At 57.6% G+C, this 25,620-nt stretch overlaps 1 protein-coding gene across 1 annotated transcript in view; it reads right to left on the bottom strand.

Moving 5' to 3' along the window:
- Positions 1 to 759: 759 nt before the first annotated feature.
- Positions 760 to 25,620, bottom strand: part of GRID2IP (Grid2 interacting protein) — a gene marked incomplete at its 3' end in the record, with an annotated part of 34,930 nt that continues 10,069 nt past the window's right edge. The window contains exons 4-23 of the mRNA XM_082291895.1: positions 19,064 to 19,315; positions 17,442 to 17,527; positions 16,992 to 17,061; positions 15,677 to 15,771; positions 14,585 to 14,768; positions 13,223 to 13,377; positions 11,555 to 11,653; positions 10,348 to 10,442; positions 9,612 to 9,729; positions 8,946 to 9,265; positions 8,342 to 8,755; positions 7,355 to 7,442; positions 6,346 to 6,435; positions 5,467 to 5,663; positions 4,884 to 5,039; positions 4,299 to 4,385; positions 3,692 to 3,821; positions 1,877 to 1,995; positions 1,291 to 1,455; positions 760 to 831 (exon numbers count right to left, since the gene is read on the bottom strand). Coding sequence (XP_082148021.1) covers positions 760 to 831; positions 1,291 to 1,455; positions 1,877 to 1,995; positions 3,692 to 3,821; positions 4,299 to 4,385; positions 4,884 to 5,039; positions 5,467 to 5,663; positions 6,346 to 6,435; positions 7,355 to 7,442; positions 8,342 to 8,755; positions 8,946 to 9,265; positions 9,612 to 9,729; positions 10,348 to 10,442; positions 11,555 to 11,653; positions 13,223 to 13,377; positions 14,585 to 14,768; positions 15,677 to 15,771; positions 16,992 to 17,061; positions 17,442 to 17,527; positions 19,064 to 19,315 — 2,992 coding nt within the window. The remainder of the gene's footprint in view (positions 832 to 1,290; positions 1,456 to 1,876; positions 1,996 to 3,691; positions 3,822 to 4,298; positions 4,386 to 4,883; positions 5,040 to 5,466; positions 5,664 to 6,345; positions 6,436 to 7,354; positions 7,443 to 8,341; positions 8,756 to 8,945; positions 9,266 to 9,611; positions 9,730 to 10,347; positions 10,443 to 11,554; positions 11,654 to 13,222; positions 13,378 to 14,584; positions 14,769 to 15,676; positions 15,772 to 16,991; positions 17,062 to 17,441; positions 17,528 to 19,063; positions 19,316 to 25,620) is intronic.

Below are 25,620 nucleotides of genomic sequence, written 5' to 3'. Positions count from 1 at the left end.
TTTAAGCAAAGCTGATGGCCAGGAAGGACCCGTGAGCTGGGTAGGTCAGACCGGATCCGTCCTTGGGACCACGTGGACATGCAGAAGGGTTCTGCAAGGTCCTATTGACTGGCAATGGAGGGAGATTGAAGCTTCCGGGCCACCTCCAGTGATCTCTGCTCCAGTGTTACAGTCTGGTCAGGTGTGGCTCCAGCCCCATGTGCTCTGCCCCAGGGTGGAAGGGCTTGGAGAGGGACAGAAGGGGACTCAGCTCCTCAGGGTGCCAGAGGCGCTGGTGGCCGCCTTCCTGCTCATCCCCCCGTGCTCCCTTCCCAGCTGACCTGCTCTGGCTTGCCTGGGACTCTGTGGCTGGGCTCTCACCCCGGCCCCAAGGCTGGCTGGGCAGAGCCCCCCACACTCAGGCAGTGGCCCTGGGGGTGTGGGGAAGGTCTCCAGTGGGTGCCGGTGCCTGTTACAGGTGCTTGGGAAACGTGGGACAGTGGGGTTTTACCAGATGGGTGCAAAACCCTTGGCTCAGTGATCTGCTGGAAATGGAGGGTGCTAAGGAAGCTCTGTCAGGACCAGGTTTATCTTCATGTCACCCTCACGCCATCCTCTGTCACCTGGGGTGCCTTCTTAGTGTCCACCTGCCCCGACCCCTCTGTCCGTGACTCTGCTGGGTGGTAGCAGGTGGCAGCAGCGTATTTACAACCAGACTGGACAGGAGCAAATTGCACTTTGTTGGCAATGAATTGTTGCACCTCAGGTGGCCGCAGGCCGTCACCAGGCGAGGGGGGAGGTCATCCTGGGGCTGCGCTGGCTCTCGCCCACCTGCACATCACTGAGAGCCCGCTGTGGGACAGAAAGGGCAGCACTGAGTGTGGGGCTGCTGTGGCAAGAGAAAGTTCAGGGTCCTGGCCACAGAGTGCCCAGAGAAGCTGTGGCTGTCCCATCCCTGAAAGTGTCCAAGGCCAGGCTGGACAGGGCTTGGAGCACCCTGGGATAGTGGAAGGTGTCCCTGCCATGGCAGGGGGTGGAATATGGGATCATCTTTAAGATCCTTTCCAACCCAAACCATTCCAGGATTCTATGAACAACTGCATTACTCTCCCCTGGGGCTTGTGCTTGAGGCCTCCCTCAGTGTCCCGTCCTGGGTGGCCAATTCGTATGTTAGAAAAATTGCACCTTACCAGCATTAGAAAAATTGCCTCTTACTCAGGCACAGCTGCTCCATCCCGCTCCCACACAAATAAAACACCTCACTGACACCTCACAGGAGATCCCTGGCTGGCTTTGAAGGGTTCAACTCACCTCAAACTTGCTCATGAATTCTGCAAAAATGCCAAAGAAGGCTTCAGAAGTTGTCATTTTTGAGTCTTCCCCAAAGAAGGACAACACCTTGCTGAACTCCTCCATGGCCTTGTGCTGCAGGTCATCCAGGGAGCGCATGGCAGGCTGGGCACTCTCCAGGAAGGACTGCGGGAATTGGCTTAAGGACAAAGAGCTGCTCCATGGGTCTGGTAGGGATCAGAATCCCTTATCAATCTCTTATCAAATGGCTGGGTTCCAGCCCAGCTGGCAGCAGGGAGCTGCTGCACAGGCACGTGTGTAGGTGCTGGCAGGCTCAGCTGTCCCTGACAGCACAGGTCTCAAGAACAGATGTCCCAGCACATTCCCTGGCCTGTGGCACTGGGGCTGTGCCACACAGAGGCAGCTGGGCTGGGGGGCACCACCAAATCTGCTTCCCATCCTGGCTGAGAGCAGGGGGGGTTTCCCAGCAGTGCTGAGACAGTGCCAGACACAGCCCTGGCTTTTCAGGGAGCCACAAAGGCACTGACATGGATTTACTCGAGGGCAGTAAGTGCTGGGGGGATTTGCCCCTTTCACAGAAGGATACGGTCATGACAATCGCAAACCTGTCCTCGGCGGTGGCTGGCATGGTGTGACAGGCCTTCTGGATGTCACTCACCGTGGTGTGCAGGTCCTTCAGGTCGGCTGTCAGTGTCCTCTGGTTCACTGCAGGAGAAGAGCGGGGTCAGCAAGGCTGGGAGATGGAGGTCTGGGTTTGTTCCCATGGCACAGAGAGAGGCAGGAGTGTGGCCATGGGTCAGGGGGTCAGTCTGTCTGTCTGCACAGATCTGCACCAATGTCCTGCTGTCCAGGCAGGGTGCACAACCAGACCATCCTGCCAGGACCAGCAGGTTACCAGGAGCTCTTGGTGCTCACACCTAGAGATGCCAAGAGTGTCAAAGGAGCCTGGAACATGTGAGGACAAGGAGCACACAGGACTCATGGTGATGGACACACAGGTGCCTGGGAGGGGACAGGAGGGACATCAGGATGAGGGGGGACACAATGGGAGGAGTTTGGGCAGCTGGGAGCCTCCAGTGACAGAAGGGTTGTTTAAGAGTTAGGCCAGATACAAATTCCAGCTGGGAAAGGTCCAGGTCCAGACCTTCCTCAAGTGGAAATTTACAGCTCCAGGCCTGAATTTATTCCTTTATTTATCCACTGTAGCACTAATTCCCAAGGGAATTGCTCACAAACAGCAGTGATGGTGTGCAGCTCGTGCTTTGTAGAGATTCAATGCAACATTTAAAATCACAGAATCATGGAATCATTTAGGTTGGAAAAGCCCTCTAAGGTCATGCAGTCCAACTGTTTCCCCAGCACTGCCAAAGCCACCACTAATCCAAGCACTGTCCTCAAGTACCACATCCACACAGCTTTTAAATCCCTGCAGGGATGGGGACTCCACCCCTGCCCTGGGCAGCTGTGCCAGGGCTGGGCAGCCCTTTCCAGGAGGAATTTCCCCAATATCCAACCTGAACCTCCCCTGGCACATCCTGAGGCCGTTCCCTCTGCTCCTGTCCCTGTCCCCTGGGAGCAGAGCCCGAACCCCCCAGCTGCCCCCTCCTGTCAGGGAGTTGTGCAGAGCCACAAGGTCCCCCCTGAGCCTCCTTTGCCCCAGGCTGAGCCCCTTTCCCAGCTCCCTCAGCAGCTCCTGGTGCTCCAGCCCCTTCCCCAGCCCTGTTCCCTTCCCTGGACCTGCTCCAGCCCCTCGGTGCCCTCCTTGTTGTCAGGGGCCCAGAGCTGCCCCCAGGACTTGGAGGTGCCCCAGCAGTGCCAGCACAGGGACAGGCACTGCCTGGTCCTGCGTCACACCTGACCAGCCTCTTGTGACACCACCAGCAGTGGATGGAGAACAACTCCAGCATGTGTGTGACTGGTTTTTATTGCAGAAAATGGAGCTGTAGGGTCCTTATTCAACGTGACACAGCTGTGACTCAACTGTGACCCCTCCCCGAGCTGCTGCACCCTCTGCCCCACAGGCGACAGTGGCAGCACAGTACTGGCACCTGCACACCTGGATGGAGGCTGGGGCAGACTTCCTGGAGCTTCCATTCCTGTGCCTCCTTTGCACTTCCAAGATGCCTCTGAACTTGGGAATCATGGCTTCAAGTCAGAAGGGAATACCAGGGGAGGGGACAGAGCCTTGTCTAGGCACTGCCAAGTGTGGCAGCGTGGGATGGGTGGCACCTCCCTCTCACTGAGCTCATCCCTTCCTAACGCTCAGGACCATTCCTCACTTGTTCTGGCTCCCATCCTGCTCCTGCCAAGGCTATGCAGCTCCCGGCTGACCCCAGACTCAAACCAAACCCAGAGGCAGTGCAAGGACACAAGGGGCTTGCAGCGCCTTCTGATCCTTTACCTTTGGCAGCGAGCGGCACTGTCGGAAGATCCTTGGCAAAGCCCAGGAGCTCTGGGAAGTGTTGGCTGAGGGATTTGGCAAGAATGTGCAGGAAGGTGGATTTCCCATCGACAGTCTTGGTCGTGTTCAGCTGCAGCCAAGCAGAACAAGTGAGGATGCCCCCGCAGAGGGAGTGGGGCTCACACACACTTTGGGTCAGTCACTCCCGGCTCAGCCCCACGCTCCCGTGGTTAATGGTTAAACTGGACATTTAATGTTTACACACCATGCGTGCCCAGATTAGCGGTGTGGAGATGCCCCTCCTGCAGGGCAGGGCTGTCCCCCTGTCCCCACCCCTCAGGAGTCCCACTGCAGCCCCTGTGGGATGAGAACCTTCTCCCACCCACACCTGGGCCCTGGCCAGCCTTCCCTGGCAGGATTCCCCAGCACACTGAAGCACCAGACCCACAGCAGGGTCTCTCTGTAGTCCCCCCCGCTATGGATCAATTCAGCCCCTCCACAGTCCCCTCGCTGGCACCCCGGGGTCTCTTAGGAGGACAGCTTTGCTGGACACAAGGAGCTCCCAGTCTCAGTGTCCTCTGCACAGAACAAGCCTGGCTCTCCCTACCTCGGTGAGGAAGTTGATTTTAAAGCCCGTTGTTTTGCTGGTCTTGGGCTGCCCGTTGTTCAGGTAGTTTCCCATGGCCAGCACAAACTGCAAAGAGGAAACCAGGGGAGTGAGGGGCTGGTGACCTCCTGCACCTGTATCCTCCTACCTCCCAGCTCCTGAGACTCTGAATTTCTGTTAACCACCCATTAATGTGCAGGCAAATATCGCCCCCAAGGAGTTGTCGTGGGGGTCACTGGCCAGGAGCTACTAAGGAGTTTTATCACTCATCTGGAAATGCCTTTGAGCACACGGTGACCTCATTTATCCCACCTGCCTTTTTTTAAAGCAAAACCAAATGAATTAACAACAATTTGGGACAGCTCAGCTCAGGAGGGTCATGGAGGAATTGCAGTGGAATTTGTTCTCTCTGCCGGGCACAGCCCATGCCAGGATCCCAAAAACCCCTCCTCAGGGGGACAGGCAGTATGGGATGCACAGGGACCAGCCTGGAATGCTGCCCAAATGTGGGACACACCCGTGGGTGCTCCTGTGGAATGCTGAGGGCCATTGGTGACTGTTACAAGAAGGAGGGACCGCTCTGACCTCCAGGATCTTTGCCAGCTTCTTGCTGCTTTTCAGCTCTAGGGAGGCCTTGCAAATGCACTCATAGCTGGCTTTGATCTCCTCGGTCTTCTCCTGCAGGGTGGTCTTGAAGTGCAGACTGCGCAGGCGGATCTTGTACTCGGGTACCGACAGCATCTGGGGCAAAAGGAGGGCAGGATCACCATCCCATCAGCCACACTCCCTCCTACACAGGGCTCTTCCTGGCTTGTTGCCCTGGACATGGAAGCAGGACGTACAGGTGGCACATGGAGTGGCTGGGCTGGTTTGCTGCAACAGGATGGGGACTTCCACACCAACATCCACAGGTGACTTTGTCAGTAGAAAGTAAATCAGAGTTGGGCAAAGTCACAGTCACCAAGGAGCAAACGTGGTGGTGGCTCTGCAGTTCTAAAGCAGCCACTGGGAGCTGCCAGACCCCTCAGGCATCAACCAAGCACCAGCCCCACAGTCCCAGTGCCACCAGCTCCTCCCACCCCCCCCCAGGCGTGAGTATCCTGCTGGCAGGGGACAAGGGGACACGGCACACGCAGCCCCACTTGCAGAGCACGGCCCTGCCCGGCACCTGCAGCACGAACTGGTCGGGCTCGCTCAGCTTGCCGGGGTTCTCCTTGTAGCTCTGGAAGCGCTGCACCTCCTCCCCATCCGGGGCATAGAGCAGGAGCTGCTTGATGTGGGACGGCTCCAGGCGATCCGTCTCCATCGTCATCAGGATCTGGCGCAGCTCGATGTGCGACAGCTTCAGGTGGGCAATCAGGATGGCTGCGGGGAGGGAGGCATGTCACTGTCACCCAGGGGGAAAGGAGGGGACCTCGGGGGTGTGGCAGTGCCGGGGATACACTGCCCAGCAGGACCAGGACATCAACCTCCCCACGGAGTGAGACTCCTGCATGGGAGCACAGCCCTGCAGAGGAAGGGCTTTCCACTCTCTGGGACCCTGCAGAGGCTGCATGAGAACCCCATGAGTGGATCTGGTCCTGCAGCCCCCCAGAGCACTGCGTGCACCTCACCCACACACCAGGCTGGGCCGCCCTGGGAACCAGCCCCACTCCCTCATCCCCCACAGCCAGGGAGGGATCCCTGGCAGGGTCCCACCAAGCCCTCCCACCCTCCTTCCTACCAGAAGCACATCCTGGAGAAGCAGCACTGCCCCTCCACTGCCCCACTTCACCCCACGGGGCCCTACGGGCTCTGCCCCTCCCCAGGACAATGAGGCACATCCCATCTCCAACCTTTCCCAGAAAGTTCCCTCTTTCCCCCTGCCTGGGGCTGAACCCAGTCTGAGGGAGCTCCAGGCTGCAGGAAAAGCCCATCCCAGCTGAGCTGTGCTCATGAGCTCACGCCTATGGGATTGAGCTTGTGTTCCTTCCCTTTACCTTTCCAGTTCTCTACATCCCACCTGTGGGCCCCTTTTGGGGGTACCTTCACCATGAACTTTACTCACATGTGTTGTAGGCCTTTTTGTGGGACAAAATTTCAACCACGTCTTTCTTTTTAAAGTTTTCAGGCATGAGAGTTGGCTCTGGAAGAGAAACTGAAAGATTTAATCATGGGTAAGGACAGGCTCAGGCGGCTCCAGTGGGAAGAAAACTGTCCTGCAAACAATGAAACCATGAATGAAAGAGAGGAGAACGGATGCTTTGCACACAGCAATGGCTCCAGGAATCCTTGAATTCTGCAATTCAAAGATCTCCCCAATGGAGGACTCAGCTGGAGCTGAAAAAGGTAAAACGAGAGGTGAAACACACAGAAAATCCCTGACTGCTCAGAAACATCCTAAAAACAGTGTCCCCTGAGATGAGTCCCATTTCATCCCACTGCCAACTGGGCATTGTGGCCCTGGCAGGAGAGCTCAGACATCCCACTTTTTTACTGGAATGCCTCCCGCCATGATCACCACCACTCCACACCCCAGCCTGGACCCCACCCTGGGTTTGTGGCACCCAAAAACTCTGGTGGGTGGAGATCCCAGTGGGTCTGTGGGAGACCCCAGTTCAAGAGTGATGGGGGCTGCACAGGCACAGAGCTCCAGACCCCATCACAGCTCTTGGGGGACATCCACTGATTATTTATATGCAAAGTGCTGCTTGCTTGTGATGATTTCTTTGGACACAGGAATGTTTTCCTGGCTTTTTCAGCATTTCCAGAGTTCTCAAACACTGGAGCTGCAATTGGTGAAAGCCTCCAGCCGGGTTTCAGTGCCCAATGAAATGTGGAGAGAAAACAGACCATGGCAACAGAGATAATTTAAGGGAGATAGTGATATCATCTCCACCTTAATGATCCACTGTGCCACCAGCCACAAAATCCTGAGGATGTGCAAATTCATGCCACAGGTGATGTCACAGACAGGCACTGCCTTGCTGCCCATCACGCCCCAGTTCCTCCCAGTTCCTCCCAGCCGGTACCGCTCTCTGCTGGTACCAGGACCTATTTTGGGGCTCAGTACTTACTCGTGGGCTTCTGAGTCCCGAAGTGCAGCTCCAGGTCGAGGTATTTGACCATATCACTCAGCTTGTCATAATCTGAGTCTTCCCCGAGCTGTGGGGGAGGAGGAGTCAGGAGCTGTGCTGGCACAGGGACAGTCCGACAGTGCCCACCTGTGCTGGCACACTCCCTGTCCCCCACACTAAGCTCCGTGTCCCCAGAAGAAACCAGGACAGGCTGGTGGCACCGTCCTGTGACTGGGGGCTCGGCCACTGCCCTGCAGATTCACTCAGCTCCTGACACAGCTGAAATCCTACAGAGCATCTCTGTCTTCACTTGCTCCTCGGACATGATTCCTTTACTGAAGGATAAAATGGGAATTCCAGGAGCTTCAGGAATTTTTCTGCACACAGAAAAATCACTGTGAAGAAGTATCTTCCTTCCTGGAGGGCTGGGGAGAGGGACCTACAAGATTTCAAGTGCCTGCGGGACTGGAAGATGATCCCACAGCTCCCCTCTGGCTGCTCAGGTCACAGGGAATATGGCATGTCCTGAACATCGGGAGAGACAGAGGCTGCGAGTTAAACCCCAGGAAGGGCCTGAATCCATCTCCAGAGTTCTGCACCACTTCATGTCCACGATGGCAAAGATTGTCACGTCTTGTCTCACCCCTCAGCTCTGCTGTCCTCTCCAGTGTCCTGCCCTGCCTGGGGCTCTCCCATCACTCTGCTCCAACCATCCTCATCCTTTCCCACTGATAAAACCCCCCACAGCTGCACAACACATCTGGAGGCAGCTCTTGGCTGCGTCAGGGCAGGGAAGTGCTCCCCAGGATGCTGTAGCTGAAACCAGCAACTCAGAGGCTTTCCAGGGCCTCTCCCCACCCCAGCAGTTTGGTCCAAACAACTGCAAGGATGAAACAAAGCCCTCCAGAGCCTTGGCACAGGTCACTGCTCCCCAGGGCACGGTTGGGACCCCCATCCCTCACCCCACTCCCTGCTCCCGGGCCATACCTGCCCCCAGATGGTCCCCTCCGAGTTCTCCACCTGCTCCCAGCGCAGCCTCTTGACGCTCATGTGGTTGGACTCGCTCCTGCGGTGCAGCAGCCCCCGGTGCAGGGGGGGAGCGCAGGGCACCGGGGGCGGCGGGGGCGGCGGCGGCGGGGGCGGGATGGGGTGCAGGTGGCTGACCAGGGACTTGGGGGCCGGCACCGCACTGCCCTTTGTGGCCTCTGCCTTGGTGGGGCCGGTCTGGGGGTCGTGGAACTGCAGGGGGGGCGGCGGGGGTGGGGGGCTGAGCGGAGGAGGGGGGATGTGGTCTGAGAGCGTGGAGTAGGTCAGGGAGCTGCCCTCGTCACTGCTGCTGATGTACTCGCTGCTGCTGACATCGTTGGTGACGTAGCTGCCCTGGTCATCCTGGAAACTCATCTGGGTGGGGACAGAGCAGAGGCTGAAGGTGGCACCTCGCCCTCCACCTACCACCCTCCGTCCACACCACCCCTCCCTGCCACCTGCAGAGCCCCAGGATGTGTCCCCTGAGGCTGCACGACGGCGGCTCCATGCCCAGGGCACCAAAAATGCCAAAGATGGTATTCTGAGTGCCCCATGCCATGCTCACCTCCTCGTAGTCATTCTCAGGGGTGAGGAAATCATCCACGATGGTGACCCGGTGTCCCAGCTGCTCGCTGAGGGCATCCAGGAACCGATCGGTGTCGCGGCTGCGCGGGGGCCTGGAGAAGGTGAAGAGCTTCTTCCGTCGCGCCAGGGGCGAGTACTCGCGGTGCTTGGGCGACGGGGCCGGGCTGCTGTCCAGGCTGACGTAGGGGTTGGACTCGGTGCTGCACGGGGAGGCCACGCTGCTGTGCAGGCGGTAGTAGCACTGCTGGGATGCCAGTGGCTCGCTCGGCCACGCCAGCCCTGGCCCTGGCTTACGGCCACCTGTGAGACAGAGCCAAGGGGTCCTGCATGGGGGTCCTGCACGGGGGTTCTGCAGCCCCCAGCCACGGGAGGCAACAAGCCCGAGGAGAGGAGTGGAGAAGAAAGGGAGAGGAGAGCTCCCTGGGCAGTGCCTGCACTGCACAGCAGCACACTGTGATCCCATGGGATTCACCATCCCACACACTCCACTGCCCTCCTGCAGCTGAAGCTCTGCAGAGCCAGCACTGCGCTCACACGTGGCAATGTCACTGCTTCCTTATAAAATGGCACCAAGAGGACGTTGTCTTCTCCTCCGCCTGCCTGGCCAGCACCACCCACCGTCACCTGGGGTCCCCCCAGGAGGTACCTGCAGCGTGTGGCAGCTCTGGGGCTGGGGGTGATGTCCTGTGCAGGGCAGCATTTCCCATCTTGCCAGCAAAGCTGCCGATCAGGCGGTTCTCCAGCTCTGCATAGACAGCCGACATCTGGGAAAGGATGGAGAGCTGCAGCCATGCCCGGATCGAGACAGGGCTTGTGAACCCCCAGACACCTGCTATGTCCTGGGGACAGGACAGTCCCCACAGACCAGGCTGCCCAGAGAAGCTGTGGCTGCCCCTGGATCCCTGGAAGTGTCCCAGGCCAGGCTGGAAAGTTGAAGCAACCTGGGATAGTGGAAGGTGTCCCTGCCCATGGCAGGGGTGGGACTGGTTGGGCTTTAAGGTCCTTCCAACCCAAACCATTCTGGGATTCTCTGACCCACCAGTCCCTGTCTCTCACTCTTTAAAGGGGGGCTTCACCCCAGCCGAGGCTACTCTGCCTTGTCTGAGCCCCCCCAAGAGCCTTTCACTGATGAGGCCACAGGAAGACACTGGCAGACATCAGCCTCATTAAAGGTGACTAATTGCCCAGGGAGGTGACCTCGGAGAGGGGCTCCAGACAAGGACACTCAGCCAGCTGCAGGTATTCACCCACATCCTTCCGCATTCCCTTTTTCCTGCTGCCCTGTGTTCACAGAAAGGAACCAAACTGCTGACCCTTTGCGGACACAACACCCCACACACGTGGGCAAAGCCCTGCCAGAGGTGTCCCCCGCCCAGTCACACCATTTTGGGGTTGGGTGTCTCCGGAAGGGATGTGCCATCACCAGCCTGTCTCTCTCCAGGGATCAGGCGAACGGGGACCTCCACAGTGTCACTGCCTGCGGGAGGAAGAGACAAACCAGTGACTCCTCTGCCTGTGCCCCCAGCTCCCGACAGCCCTGACCCACCAAGGGCCCCCTGGCTCTTCCCGGGACCTGGAGTGACCTCCCTGCCCCAGCTCCCAGCTCTGGGGGTCCCGAGGGAGCAGTGCAAGGTGGGTTTAAGGTCAGCACGACAGTTCCAGGCTGCTCCGCTCTTCCCTCAGGGCAGATGAGGACGGGGCTGCTCCCCACAGCTGGCCAACATCTGCCCAGACACGGCTCCCCTCCAGCACACACAGCTGTCGGCTGCTCTCCATGCGCTAATCCCCACCAGAAAAGCTCCTCAGAGCCAGGCTAGAGGATCTTCCCCTGAGAACTGTCTCAGATCCCCCTGACAGCTGAGGAACACCACATGCCCAGGAGGTCCTTAGCAAGGTCATGGGGAGGTCGTGGTGAGGAGCACAGGTCAAGGGCTCTTCACTGTCAGCCAGGAGCAATGGGAGCAGGCAGGGTGCCAGGTCCCCTGAAGGGAGGGAGGGCTTGTGCCACGAATGGAGCTCATCAAGAGTCTCAAAGTGGCCCTGAATCATGATCTCCCTCCTCACATGGATTTCACAAATGCGGTTTTCCCAGTGAATTTGATGGAGTCTGACAATGTTCAGAGGGAAGCCATCAATTTTGCCCCCCAGAAGGGAGGCCCAGACCAGCAGGACCAGTTCACATCTGAGTAATGGAAGGGATTGGAAACAACATTCAGCCTTAGATCAAGTGGCCTCTTATTGAATTGGTTCTTTCATTGTGGAATCACTGTCCCTGGAGGTGTCCAAGGAACGACTGGAAGTGGCACTCACTGCTCTGGGCTGGTGACAAGGTGGGGATCGGTCACAGGTTGGACTCAATGATCTTGGAGGGCTTTTCCAACCTGAATGATTCTGTGATTCTGTTTCTGAAAACATGGATTTCCAGCTGATGCCTCAGTGCTGGCTCTACTCTGACCTCCGCCTTTGCCTTCATCTTTTCCCATCATTCATGCTTAGGAGTAAGTCGGGAATTTGGCTTGGGGCAGAGCAGGACACTGCAGGCACAACCCCCAGGTCCAGCTCCCTCGCCCCCAGACCCCAATCACCCACCTGCTGCCCCCTCCTCGGGGCGGGGGGTCCGGAGGCTGCCCCGGCACAGGGAGGCCCCTCGGACGGAACTGCGGTACCGATCCTCGGCCTCTGCCTCAGCTGCAGCAGGAAACAGCTCCTGTGAGGCACAGCTGGACCCCACAGCTCCCCATCCCTCCTCACCCTGGCACAGGTACCCCCAGGGCTCCCCAGGGCCCCCCAGATGCATTGGACTCACAGCAGCTGCCATTCCCAGGTAGCCGCTTGCTCCATCCCCAGGGAGCTGAGCAGGTTCCAGGTGCTCCTGCCAGCACAGGGCAGGGGTGGATGCACAGAGATGGGACATCCAATCGATTTTTCCAGCAGGATTGGCATCCACCAGCTCATGGCCCACATGAAACTCCAGCCCTGAGCTGGGCTGGTCCCAGTAAACCCTTCCTGCCCTCAAGGGAAAAGAAGGAAGTGGGGCCAGCCCTGGAATACTGCCTGGAAGGACCACATGGTCCATGCATTGTCCATGTGCAGCTCAGTGTGGCAGCTCAGAGAGGCTCAGGCTCACAGCAGGATGAAGGCACTGGAGAATCCATCTCTGAGGTCCCTGACAGATCAGCACTGGGACATGGGAGATCACCTGAGTTTGGAAGCCCAGCGGAAGGACCAGCCCAAACCCAGAGATCTCTGGTCATGGTTCTTCCAGGCACAGACACACAGAATGGACCAGAACAACCAGAACTGCTCATGCTCCAAGACTGCCCTGTTCACCTGAGAAACTGAGAGGAGCCAGGGACAGCCTGGAGCTGGGAACAACAGCCTGGGACAGGGAGATTTGCTCCCGTGCTTCCCTCCTCCCCTGGCTGGGGACCCCTGCTCTGCATTCCTGGAATGCAGCTGCAAACTTCTTAGGTTATACACTAATTGTAGGGCATAAATTCTTGGGAATCCACAGCTGATGGCTGAGCCGTGATTCTGCACACACAAAGCAGAGGTGACTGAGTGCAAATCCAGTGAGCAGATCCAGTGCTCATGAAGCACAGGATTCCATGCACAGCAGGAAGGATTTGTGCCAGGACTTAGAGCTGCTTCTGTTTTCTGCTAAAATCACCGTGTTCCTCCAAAAGCCTCTCTTCAAGCAACACTTCTTTTACCTTTGCTGAGTCTAAAATTACCACATCAATGTGAATAGCTGAGAATAGCAAAATTTGGAAGCAATTAAGAGCCCAAACACACAGATTAGGGAATTTCACTCCAAATTTGCTCTCCCCAATCCACTGCTGGCTTTATGCTGCCACAGAATCAGGTGAGGGTGATAGTGAGGGGACAGGGGGACCAGGGAGAAGGGGGATCACCAACTGCCTTTGTGCCTTTTTGGGAGAGCAGCACCACACTCCCCATCTCTTCCAGCCATGAATGTTTCTGTGACATCCCAAGGGACGCTGTGTCACCCTTATTTTACCTCTCTGGTCTGAATGCTTAAATGCCCTTCCACCAGCTGTTCCCTTCCTGGACTTCCTCACCTCTAATGACCTGAGCAGCTTGCAAAAGTCTTTGCTCCCAGAGTCACCCTCTCAGGTACCATCTCTCCTCTCAATGCAGTTTCATTCCAAAACTACACCAGCACAATGGACTGAGCTCCCAGCACCCATCAGGACACGATGTGTCCGTCCTGGAGCGCGGGGACTTTCCTCTCACCTGCCAAGGCCTTGTACCCCAGAAACCTGTCAATCTTTTGTTGGCAGTGCTCCTGCTCCTCGTAGGTCAGCAGCTGGTAGATAAACTGCCAGAGGACTTGCTTGGCCGGTGTGTCCAGCACCGGGTACACATCCACAATGAGAGTGTCAATGTTCCTGCAAAACAGGAGGAGAGGCCTGGGCAGTGAGCGCATCCCTACAGCACAGCCCCTCCTCACCGCTTCCCAGGGCTCTGCTGCTTCCCAGCCTCGGCTTTGCTTCACTGCAGAGGCGCAGGGGTTAACAACCACGTGGACGTGGCACTTGGGGACACGGTCAGTGGTGGCCTCAGCAGTGCTGGGGGAATGGTTGGACTCCATGGTCTCAGAGGGCTTTTCCAACCTAAAGGATTCCATGATTCTGTGAGTAAGAGGGGTGGGGGAGCACCAGGAAGCAGAGAGAAGCCCTGGAAAGGCCTGATTTTCAGCCAGCTGCAGGTAAACAGGCTGAGGGAGAAATGCACCGGTGAGGGTGGCTGGGCTGGCAACTCCTGGGGCCAAAGGCTCCTGATTTTGGTGTGCAGAGGTGGGAATAGCAGGGCTGAGCACCCCAGCCCATGAGGAGAGAACAGCCTGCAACAGGATGAAATTCTGCCCTGGCACAGGGTGCCCAGAGAAGCTGTGGCTGCCCCTGGATCCCTGGCAGTGTCCAAGGCCAGATCAGATGGGGCTTGGAGCACCCTGGGATAGTGGAAGGTGTCCCTGCCCATGGCAGGGAGTGGAACAAGATGTTCTTTAAGGCCCCTTCTAACCCAAATCATTCCATGATTCTGTGACAGCCTCTGATAAAACACTGCTGGAAGACCAAGCAAGGGCAGGAAACAAGGTCACCAATGAAATCTGGAGTGTGCCAGGGAATCTGTTTGGATCCCTGCACAGGACAGGGGGGATGTGCTCCATGGCAGGATGAGGGCTCTGCCAGCCACAACCATTCCCCTGCTGTGACCAAGGAATGCTGCAGCCAAGATTCTGGGAAGCATGAGGAGACAAGGATGGATCGTGGAGAGATTTCCTGAAAGAGGTGGAACAGGATCTGCATCTGCCAGGGACAGCCAGGCAGCAAAAGAGCCTGAACTGGGGGACCAAGGGATAAGAGGTGATGAAATTAACCTAAAGGAACCAAAAACTAAAGGATCTGCTGTGTCCCCAGGCAGGACACCTGGACTGAGATGAGCTCGTGCACAGGGAACACCTGGCTGGGGAACCTGGAGAGCACAGGGAGAGCAGAGCTCCGTGTGACAGCCTCCCTGCCTCTGCCTGACACTGGCCCTGGCACCACTGCAGGCCAGGCCCCAGCGGGAGGAGCGGAGCTGGCACCGAGTTACCGATGTTGGAAGAAGCCCTCCAGCGCCTTGCAGACGGTGAAACGCTCGGGCGGGGTCAGCAGGTGCTCCAGCTGCTGCGTGAACGTCCTTCCTTGGATCTTGATGCTAGAGGGGAGAATCTCTGCAACCCACTGCAGGGAGGTGAGGGCTGAGGAGCTGCTCGGGGACTCAGCAGAGTCAGAGTCTGCAAAAAAAATATTCCATCTTTCCTCGGTTTCTTTTGAGGGCAGTGGAGCAGTCTGAGTGCCACTGGCTGTGTACTTTGAAGTAGGTCAGGTTGGATGGGGTTTGGAACAACCTGGTCTAGAGGAAGGTGTCCCTGCCCAAGGCAGAGGGGTGAAATGAGATCATCTTTAAGGTCCCTTGCAATCCGAACCATTCCAGGCTGCTGTGGCTCTGTGGAGCAGTGGGCTGCTGGGGTTGGTTTTAGTGCACCTGCAAGCGAGTTGGCTTCCCAAAGCTTCTAACGTGGGACTGAGGGGAGTCCAGTGCTGCTCCAGGGGGAAGAGCCAGTCCCTAATTCCCAGGTCTGTGCATAATGGAGCAGCACCCCAACAACACAGGGACCCTCCAGCCTCCACAGAGCTTGGGAAGCGCATCAGGGACTGCGCTGTGCCTGGGGGTCCTGCCCCCCACAGAAGGGGTGCTGGTACCCCCCAGTGCCCCAGAGACCCTCAGCTCCCTCAGCTCTCCTCCCCAGCAGCACCATCAATTATTGATTCCCGCAGCAGGATAACAATCCTGCACAGCACAGCCCCCCAGAGCTGCGGGATTTGCGCAGCCACCATGGATGCACGGGGTTGGATTACTGCAGACAAGGACACAGCACACACTGCATAGCAAGGACATTGGCAAGGGACACCAAGGACAATCACACAGCAGGATGAGCCCTCCTGGAGAGCAGCCAAGCCTGAGATCCAGCCTGATCCCACAAAGCAAGGGGCCACGTGCCCCGGGGAGAGGAGCATCCCCCCAGGCAGCACCTTAAACCTGCTCAGCCTATGGAGGTGCTCAGCAATTCCCTCCTACACAGGGAATCCGGGAGCTGGCGTGGGGTTTCTGCTCTCCAGACCCTCTTCCCTGCACTCTTACCATTGGAGAAGTTGACGATGCCCTCTTCCACCACCAAGGTGGGCATGGCCCCGCTGCCCTGCAGCATCGACACCACCTTGTCATGGGAGCAGTTCCTGCGGGCACAGGAGAGCCCGGTCAGAGCTGCCCCAGCTCTAGGAGAGCAGTGAGGACGCAGAGCTGGCAGCTGCCTTCATTTGTCTTGGAAAAGCTTCCTCATGCTGCTCAGAGCCAGCGGGGTTTGGGCCCTGCTGTGATTCCCTGGATTCTCTCCATCTTTGCTTGGTTTTCCCTATGCTGCACAGGGAGGAGCCTCCCCAGGGAGAGCCTGGGTCATGCCCCATGAGTGGGCTCTCTGCTCTGCTTGCACCATGGAATAACTGTGGGAATGCCTGTGGACACCCTGAGTAGTGTCATGGCACAGGAAGACAGAGTTAAGCTACACCCAGACCCAGAAAATGATTTTTCCTTGAAATGACACAGCGCTGCAGGTCTGTCCTCGCCTGTCCTAATTCTGCACAAAAAGAAAATGCAAGGTGAATATAAAGTGTAATTTTGTAGGTGAAAAAATCTTGGGATGCCCTTGGAGAAGGGTATGGGCCAGGCTGGGACAATGCCTGCCAAAAACACGGCTCAGAGGACAATCCTCAACCTGGTCTCTCTTTTCTGGCTGTGCTGCATCAGCCAACAGTTCGCTGGATCAGCTGAAACGTGAGAACCTGAGGCCTGACAGAAGCAGCATCAGTTTAACCTTTAAATATTCATCAGTCTCTCTTGTCCTGTAGCCTCCTCTAAACCTTTGCTCTTGGTTTTTATGCAGAAAGACCAAGCCGAGGATACAGGGGCTGCTGCTCTGCACTGGCAAGGGGCACAAGTCCCTCTGGTCCCATTGCTTTGGTGCACAAACAATACACAGAAGAATCGACTTTGGGTGCAAATGGGATTCCCACGTGGCTTTAAGCTTATGATCCCATTGTGGGAGTGATTCATGGGCTGGATGGGGCTCTGCTGCTTTCAGAAGCAGAACCTCAGATGTTTAACACATACAGATTAATTCAGAGTGGCTGAAATTGAGGTCTGGGGGTGGGCTGCAGTCAGAACCCAGGTTACATAAACTGTCCTGCACAGAGAATTCAGAGAAGAGGGATGGAGAAAATGCTCCCCTTAGAGCCAGATTTTGTACAGGAGCACTAAAGGAGCTGTCCCCAAAGGGCAAACCCCTCGTGTATGGCAGCACACGGGGACCAGGGCCAGCAGCTCCCGTTTCTCTTGCCCAAGAGTGACCACAGCATGTGCTTGGCCCCTGCCCCTGGGCACACGTGGGCACAGCTCCTACCTCATGTCCAGGCCATTGAGGAACAGGATCCTGTCTCCAGCTTTGAGAGCAGCCTTCTCCGCCGGGCTCCCTAAAGGCACATGGACAAAGGGGCTTCAGCTGCAGCACCTCTGGCTGGAAGGGGGGTCCAGAGACACCCCAGGCAGGGCACCTGCTGCACCTGGTTATCTGGGTGGGCTGGGACTGTTCACCCAGCTGGGTCCAGCACCCAGCCTGCACTGGGAACACTGGTGTCATTTCAGGACGGTCACTGAACACACTTTCCACTTTTCAAAGCAAGGAGTGGATAAAGCCAATCTAAATTGCACCAAAGATGCTCATTATTCCATGGGAAAACCTCCATCACTGAGCCTTGGAAAAGGTCCTTTTGGTCTTTTTTAGCAAACAGCACTTTATGTTTCATGTTCAGACCAGAAATCAGTAAGTTACCCCCGAATCTCGTGCTCTTACCTGGCAGGACAGACTCGATCCACACCGGCGCATGGCCACGGAGCGTGAAGCCAAAGCTCCTGTTGCCTTTATAGACTCGCACTGTTCTGTGGGTGAAAAAGGCAAACAGGTCATCAGAGTCCAAGGTTTGGCCCTTGTTTCCTTCCCCAGCTCCTCCACAGCCCTGTTAGCCCAAGTTCTCCTGAATGCTCAAGTCCCCAATGCGCCCAATGTCCCCACAAGTCCCCTTTGATACCAAAGTGTCATTCAAATGTGGTTTTAAAGTGGAATAGGAGATAAATGTATATATTTAAAGAATATATATATATATATATATATATAAAAGTTAAAATTCATCTAGTTCCAACCCTCCATGGCAGGGAGCTGGAATTGGATGATCTTTAAGGGCTCTTCCAACCCAGACCAGTCTGTGATTCTTTATTACACATTAGAGAGACAATATGGTTCAGGAAGCAAAGGTCTCGTAGGCTGATGAGAGAGGAATTAAATTCCTCTATGAAATTTTGGAAGGAACATTAGGAAATCCTCCTGCTGGGAGGCTGATTGGAGCTGGGGGAAGGCAGCATTACTGATAGAATTTCCAACCAGCAAGGTCCTGTACTGGCAGGGAGGGAGACTGTGCTGAGAATGGACTTCGGACAAGTCACACGGAAGATTATCCTGGCAGGAAGGTGGGCTAGAGCCGAACAACCTGGATTCCCCAGATCCTGCTCTCTTGTTGGCTGGCTCAGAGCAGGATCCGCAGGCAGCACGGCAGAGCTCCGTGCGCTCCGGGGCTGCTGCGGTCTGGCCATCTGGGCACGGGAAGTGGGTTAATCCCTGTGCTCCAGGGATTGTCCGTCTTTCCTCCCACAGCCTCGCACCCAGACACCTGCTGGGGCAGGGCAGGACCAGACGCAGGCTCAGAGAACCAGGGAATCATTACGGTTGGAAAAGAACTTTAAGATTATGAAATCCAACTGTCAGCCCAGCAGCACCCCCCTGTTCACCACTGACCCACGTCCTCAAGTGCAACATTCACTGTTTTCTCAACACTTTCAGGGATGGGGATTCCACCACTTCCCTGGGCAGCCTGTGACAATGCTTGACAACCCTCTCTGTGAAGGAATTTTCCCTAATATCCAAGCTAAACCTCCCCTGGTGCAACTTGAGCCGTTTCCTCTCATCCTGTCACTCGTTACCTGGGAAAAGAGACCAACCCCCACCTGGCTCCAACCTCCTTTCAGCGTGCTCTGTGCCCAGGTGTCCTGAATCCTGCTGGCCCAACCAGGCATCCTGAATCCTGCTGGCACAGCTGGGTACCCTGAATCCTGCTGGCGCAGCCTACATCCCACCCGACACGGAGCAGACATCCCCTCAGCCTGCAAGTGCTACCTCAGCTCCTGACACGGCTCATCCCAGCCAGCCCTGCAGTGCTGAGGGGACACATAGGGTGCCCCAGAGCTGGGACAAGGGGCACAAACCTGCCCAGTCTTCCAGGGGGAGAGGTCTTTGTTCATCCTGATCCCAGGGGAGTTTCACAGAGAATGCCCCTCCCTTTCCCTGGCATCCCTCCCGCATCCCGCCATCCACACAAACCAGAGGCTGCTGCCATGAGCCCCGGACCCCAGGAGAGGTGTTACCTGCGGGCAGCCCCCGAGGCCACATTGCTGGTGACCAGCGAGGTGGTTTTCCGCAGGCTCTTGCTGAGCTCCTCGTGGCTGCGGGGCACGGAGCTGGCGCGGGTGGACACCAGCAGCCGCTCCTGGTGGTCCTCGCTGCGGCTGCGGCGCAGGCGGTTGCTGTGCTCGCTCTTGGAGCGGCAGAGTTTGCTGATGAGGCTCTGCGACACCACCTCGTCAAAGCGCTGCCGGTGCTTCTTGGGGATGAAAATCCTGGGGAAAGGAGGCAAGGGAGGAGAGTGAGGAGCAGGGCCAATGCAGCTGCGGCACAGAGCTCCGGGCATCCCTGGGAGGGAAAGATCAGAACTCTTTGTGTGTGCTTGGCCTCAGTCCTCCCAGAGCTGCGAATGCCAGGGCTGGGGACACCGAGGGTGCTGGCGACACCGGGGATGCTGGGGACACCGGGGACACCGGGGACACCAGCTGCATCTCTTCTCCCATCCCATGCAGAGCTCCGTTGGAGCGATGTTGTCGGACCCCTCCTCCAGACCCACTTCTTCCCCAGCACATTCTGGGACCCCCAAAACGTTGCTCCCCATCTCCTGCCCCAGACTCTGCTCTCCTGGGCTCCAGCCTTGAATATTCCCACATTCCAGCTCCCTTCACAGCCAGGCAGCACCCTCTTGCCCCTTGGGAGATGATGGTGCTGCAGGGACAGGCACGGTGATGCCGCAGGCAAAGGGACACCTCTGGGAACTCGCTGTTTCGGGTCACCTCCCCTCTGCCTGCTAGGAGCAGCTAAGTTGCCTTTGTGCCCCTGCAAGGACCTCCGGGACCCTCAGGGGATGCACGGGGAGTGCACAGCAGGATCCCAGGAGGGAGGGGGGAGGCACCGCTCCCACCTGAGCCGGGGTGAGCCCCATAACCCCGGGAGACACTTTATCTTTTCCTTTTCCTTCTGCCATCACAGCAGGCAGACCCCGACACCTGCTCACCTTCCCCTACCCTCCGCTCGCACATTCCGGGGCTTTTGGTGGAGCTGGTATCTCCGAGTGTTTCTATAGCAACTCCTGCAGCTGCAGCCGCTCGTTAGACAAAACCATCTCGTGAGGTTCGGTAGCGCGGCTTCGTTAGCACCCGGCACCTCGCGGGGTGTGTGAACACGGGCCCGGGGTTATCACAGCCTCGCCGCGGTGTGAGCACACCCCCAGCCGCCTGGGGACCACGTGTCCCACCGGAGCAGGAACTGGGCCAAACTGGTGCCAGAGAACCCAGAGGAAGCTGCCCCGAGGGGCGGCATCAGTGGGACGCAGCTGGGGCTGGCAGGGGATCCCACAGGGCTCCCTCGGGCAGCTTCACCAAGGGAACACAAAAGCCTGGGTGGAGACTGAGGAGAAGGAAGGAGAGGCTTCAAATGCCAAATCTACTGGGACCAGCACACCTCTGTTTCCCACAGCCAAAGGCAGAACTCAAATCAAGCGCCGGTGCCGGAGAAGACAGACCACAAGCCACCCGAGGCTGGCAGATGATCACGCAGAGCATTTGGTGACAATTTAAAATAAGTAATACATTGGTGCAATTCACAGGCGGTTTGTGATTAAGCAGCAACTAGAAAAGAGTGAAATAGTGCTAATAAATAGTTTGTCCTATGGGACAGGGCAGCCACAGCCCTGGGGCAGGGGAGGATGTGGGTCCCCCACGCCTCTGCCCCGAGCTGGGCACCCACCAGGGAGAAGTCCAGGTTCCTCACAGGCAAAATGAGCACAATCCCATTTAACTGGCCAAATTAAATCAGCCCTGCTCATTCCAGCAGAGCTGTCCCACTTTGCACCAGCCTCTGCTTCACCACTGGGCTGAGGAGCTCAGCTCCAGACCCGGCATGGGCCCGGCACAGGTGCTGCTCCGGGGCTGGCTCAGTGCTGGCAGCACAGCGGTGCCTCAGCAAGGAGAGATCTGACTGACTGCTACAAGCAATCCCACTAAAGCAGGCAGAACAGTTTCCGTGGCTATTTCTGCAGTGTCCTGCCATCCCACAGGATAAACCTGGCTTTGTCCATTGGCATAGCACCAAGGAGCAGCACCCAGCTGGGGTTTACCTCTCCCAGCAAATCCCACTGCATGGATGTGCCCACCCCATTTGTGGAGGTCAGCCTGGAAGCAGGGACAGAGTCTACAGTGCTGACCTCGTGCCTTCACCTTCCTCTTCCTCCTCCTCCTCAGGTGCTCCAGGTCAGCACTAGCTCCGTTTCCTGTTGGAGAGGGGATGGGAAAGGCACCCCCATCCCTGAGCCCTGTGCCCACTCCCATGCCCAGTGCCACTGATCCCCAGGGCACCGGCCCTCCTCTGCAGTAGCTCCTGCACTCAATCAGGAGAACTCAGTCTGCTCAAACACATGGATGTAAATTCAGGGCATTTTCCAGGCTGGTTTACCTTCATCCCATCCCCAAAGCAGCCTGGCCAGGATGGTGGCAGAGTGCCTCTGTGCCCTTCCCCTGCCATCAGCTCCTGCTCGGGGCTCCCTTTGGCGTGTTCCGCACATCTCAGCCTGTGTCACACTCCCATTTCACAGCTCCCAGGAGGGTCATTGGCCACCCACCTCTGGGCAGACGGTCCCATTCCTGCAGTCCACCCTCGCTGGGAGCTGCCTCTCCCCTTTCCCAGCCAGTGTTCTGGAAAGCCCCCTGTCCCACATGCACATGTCCTACGAGGGGAACCGAGCTCCCCCGGACAGTCCCACCCCGGGATGCCGGGTGCTGGGGCTCACGGGGACAGGATGTGTCCCCTTGGGAGGGCAGCAGGGGTGGCTCCAGCCTGGCCGGGACAGGTGAAGCTGCCACAAGTTTGCTCAGCCAGGGGAGTGAGGGGTCACCGGGCCTAGCTCCATTGCAACCCCAGCCCCACATCCTCGTCTCCCCCGGGCTGGCCTACAGTCCTGGAGACAAAGCAGACCCAGACGGGCTCTTCCCACCAGTCCCCACCCCAGCTCCCCATCCGAGCTTCGCTCGACTCCCCCAGCAGCCGGTGCTGCGGTGGGCACGGGGCAGCGGCGAGGCTGGGCAGTGGCAGGGCTGTCCCGGGGACAGAGCAGGGTCCCCACAGCCCCCAGAGGCAGCAGAGCCATCTCAGGGACGCCGGTGGGGCACGAGGCTCTCCCAGCACCCCCACGGGCGGGCACCCTCGGGGCAGCGGAGCAGGGACACGTACCGAAAATGCCGAGAGAAACTCCGGTCCTTTCCCATTTGTCAGGGTGCGGCGGGAACAAAAGGGAGATGCTTCAGATCCTCATGCAGCTGAGCCTCAGGCTCGGCTCACGCCCACGACGCGGCCGCTCCAACAACCCAAGCGCGCCAGCCGGTGCCGCCCCGGCGTGTGGCACCCCCGCCGTGCCCGGGGACCGCGGCCAGATGCGCCCGAGCGCCGGCACCTCCACCTGGGCTCAGCCCCTCGGCCCGGCCTCCGCCACGCTGCCAGTCCCAGGTGGAGCTTCACCATCGGCCGAGAGCCTCCGCTCGCGTCTGCCGGGCTTCAGCGCCAGTTCTGCCCTCCCTGCCCAGCTCTGCCCCGGCTCGCAGCCACCAACCCTCCCTCTTCCCCTAAAAACTGCAGGCGCTGTAATATCCAGCTGGAACGATCTGGTAACAGAAAGGAGGGCACGGCTCGGCGCCGAACTCCGGGGGGATGCCTTCCTGGTGCTAATTAGTTGACTTCTAAAGTGCTTGTGTTTAAATTACGTGCTGCAGTAAGGGGTGAGAAACCTTAAAGGCAAACGGCATCAGGGGTGCAGGTTTTGGTCACGGAGGTGGAGCTGCCAGGCTGGACCAGGATCAGGACCAGGAACAGAGCCATGGGCCCAAACCCCCCCACGGAGCATCCTTTACCCCCAGGGTAACAGAGCAGCGCTTTTCAGTAGGAATAAAAGAGAAAACCCTTCTTTAATTTAAATAGCGCCATCTTTAAGCACATCACTGGCATTTGATGAAGAGGATACGAAGCTTCCCAGAGCTGCCAAACATCACACACAATCTCCAAGTAGTAGCAAAGAAAGGAGAAACGAGAAATGTATGGTTTAGCCCCAAAACAACCAGCAAAGACCTGACCTTGAGTCTGTCGGTTGTGCAGAAAAACACGTCCCAGGGTGGATTAAAACACTGAGCTACACTTGGATTAGGTCTGAACAGTGCTGTGGAAACAGCTACCAGTCCCGAAAAGCTCTGCTGGTCCGGCTAAATGCTAAAATCTGGGAGAGAAAACTCTTGCAGGCTTTACCCCCAGAACAGGAATTCTTCTTATGAACCCCAGATTCTTGAACCTCATCTAGCCGTGTGTGTGGGAGAGGGTCACAGCCCCAGCAGCTCCCACAGCTCCAGGGGATGGGAAGCCTCCAGACCCTTGCTCAGGAGTGGGACTCGCTCCAGCCCGGCAGCAGCATGGAGCTGTGATTTCCATTCCGGTTCTGCCCGTGCTGGGAGGCTCCCCAATCACTCATCTGGCTGCAGATGTTTTGCAGATGGGGCCATTGTCACCAGTTACCAGGAGTGAAGGTGCTTGACAGGCTGGGAGGCAGTGGCCGTGCACCGGGGCTGGGAGCCCCTCGCTCCCCTTCCCCAGCCACCCCTCTTGCCCTGGGGGACAGCCCAAAACCCCTGGCAGCTTTTGGAGAGGGTCACCCTCTCCTGACACATCCCTGTTCCAGCTCCAGTAACGACTGATCAAAGACTGCCCCCGGAGCAGATCCACATCCCGTGTGTGGCTGGGGGTCCCCTTCCCCATCAGCACTCCAGGGTGCTCTCAGCTGTCCCAAATCCAGTGTCCCTGTGCCCAAACCATGCTGTGCACCACGAGGTGCAGGGATGGGCAGTCCCACAGCTCCAGGGACATGGAGACCTTCAAAGAAACCCCCAGAAAGGCTTTTCCTGCAGCTCCACTCTGCTTTCCCTGTTTTCTTTAAGACACTGGAAAACTCATCCTAAGTAACCACTTCCCAAAATAAAAGTTGTGACTCCAGAAGGGTGCAGGCAGGCCAGGCTGGTCCCATCTGCATCCCAGCCGGGGTTTGATTTGCCAAAGGAATTTAATCTCCTATCAGGAGATTTCGCACTGAGGCATTTTGGTCATGACCTATTTGAACTCCGCCAATAAAAAAGGAACTCGCTCCCAATTGTCTCACTGGTGACACGTTTTGTTCCCTGCTGCCCTAATTCCCTTTTTTTTTGGGCAGCTGAGCATATGCTGGGCCATCAGATTAGGGATTTTTTTTTACCAGAAGCAAACAAGAGCTGCTTTTCCTCCATTACCATCCTGTGATCCAGGTGGTTTTCCAGTGGGAATGCCGGGACAGTGGACAGGAGGACAGTGTCCATGTCAGCATCAGGGACTCAGGGGGTCTCTCATGCTCCATCCACATCCAAAAGAGCTGGGAAGCTCCCCCCAGCCTTGGAGAAGTGGGTACATGGAAGGGGTTGAGAAGCAGGGAAGCAGCACAATCCATAATACATAAATCCTAATAGCTAAAATGAAATTTCTGATCCAGGGCCGGTCACAGATGGCTGGAGCAGTTTAATATGGGTACACGCCAAGCAGTTTTATTGCCATGAAAAACAAGCTGAGACAAATAGATTGTGTTGGGAGCATTATTAGCACGGAATTTCTCCCACAATAAGGGAGCCCCTGACAGGCAGCGATTTCAGCCGTGTCAGGGATCAGAGCTGGCTGCGATGGCAGTGGGCTCAGCTCAGCCCAGCACGGCACCCCTTGGCTTTTCCCCCAGAGCAAACGGAGTGGAACCAAAGCAGTGAAGAACAAACTGCCCCAAACTGTCCTACCCGCAGCACTGAAGCACAGCACGACTTACAGGAGACCCAAGACAACATCTCACAGTCTAAACGGAGCCAGAGTTATCCCCTCGGGATGCAGCTGGGGTGAGGGCTGGATGCCACACACATCCCCCCAACCCAGTCCAGGTTAACAGGACAGCGGCTGTGTAACCATCAGAGGCAGTGGTTATTCACCAGCACTGCGGGTCGGAGGGGATCTGTGTTTCCCCCCAGTTCTACTGCAAACAGATGTTTTTAACCTAAACAGTGCTGCCAGGGGCTGGTGCATCCCTGGCACGGCACCACCGGGAAAACGCGCTCTGCAAAGGGAGACGGTGCCCGGGACGTGGGGGTGAGCGAATGCCACAGCCCTGGGTGACGCCGGGGAGGATCCCCCGTGTCCCGCTCGGCCCCGAGGGTGACTCCTGCCTCCGGAGCCCAGGGATGGACTGGGGGTGGTGGCGGCAGCACTGCAGAGCACCGGGTACGGAGCTGGCGCCGCCGGAACCGCGGCTCTGCCCTGGTTTGAAACCAGCTCAGAAATCAGAGCAGCACCGAGGGATGTGGCCCCCTGGGACTCCGACCGACCCAAAATAACCCATCCTCTCCCCAGCCCCTGCGGGGCACAGCCAGCACCGGCACAGGCGCCCGGCACGGGGAGCAGAGGGGACAAACCCCGCGGTGCGCCGGGCCAGACCCGCGCTCTGGTGGCGCAGGTGATGGAATAACCCAAAATAGAGCCTCCCCCTCCTGGCGGAGTCCGT

The sequence above is a fragment of the Coloeus monedula genome, assembly GCF_965178545.1.
Source record: "Coloeus monedula genome assembly, chromosome: 16".
Classification (NCBI taxonomy): domain Eukaryota; kingdom Metazoa; phylum Chordata; class Aves; order Passeriformes; family Corvidae; genus Coloeus; species Coloeus monedula.
The sequence above is the reverse complement of the archived record's forward strand: the minus strand, read 5'-3'. Positions and strand labels throughout refer to the sequence as shown.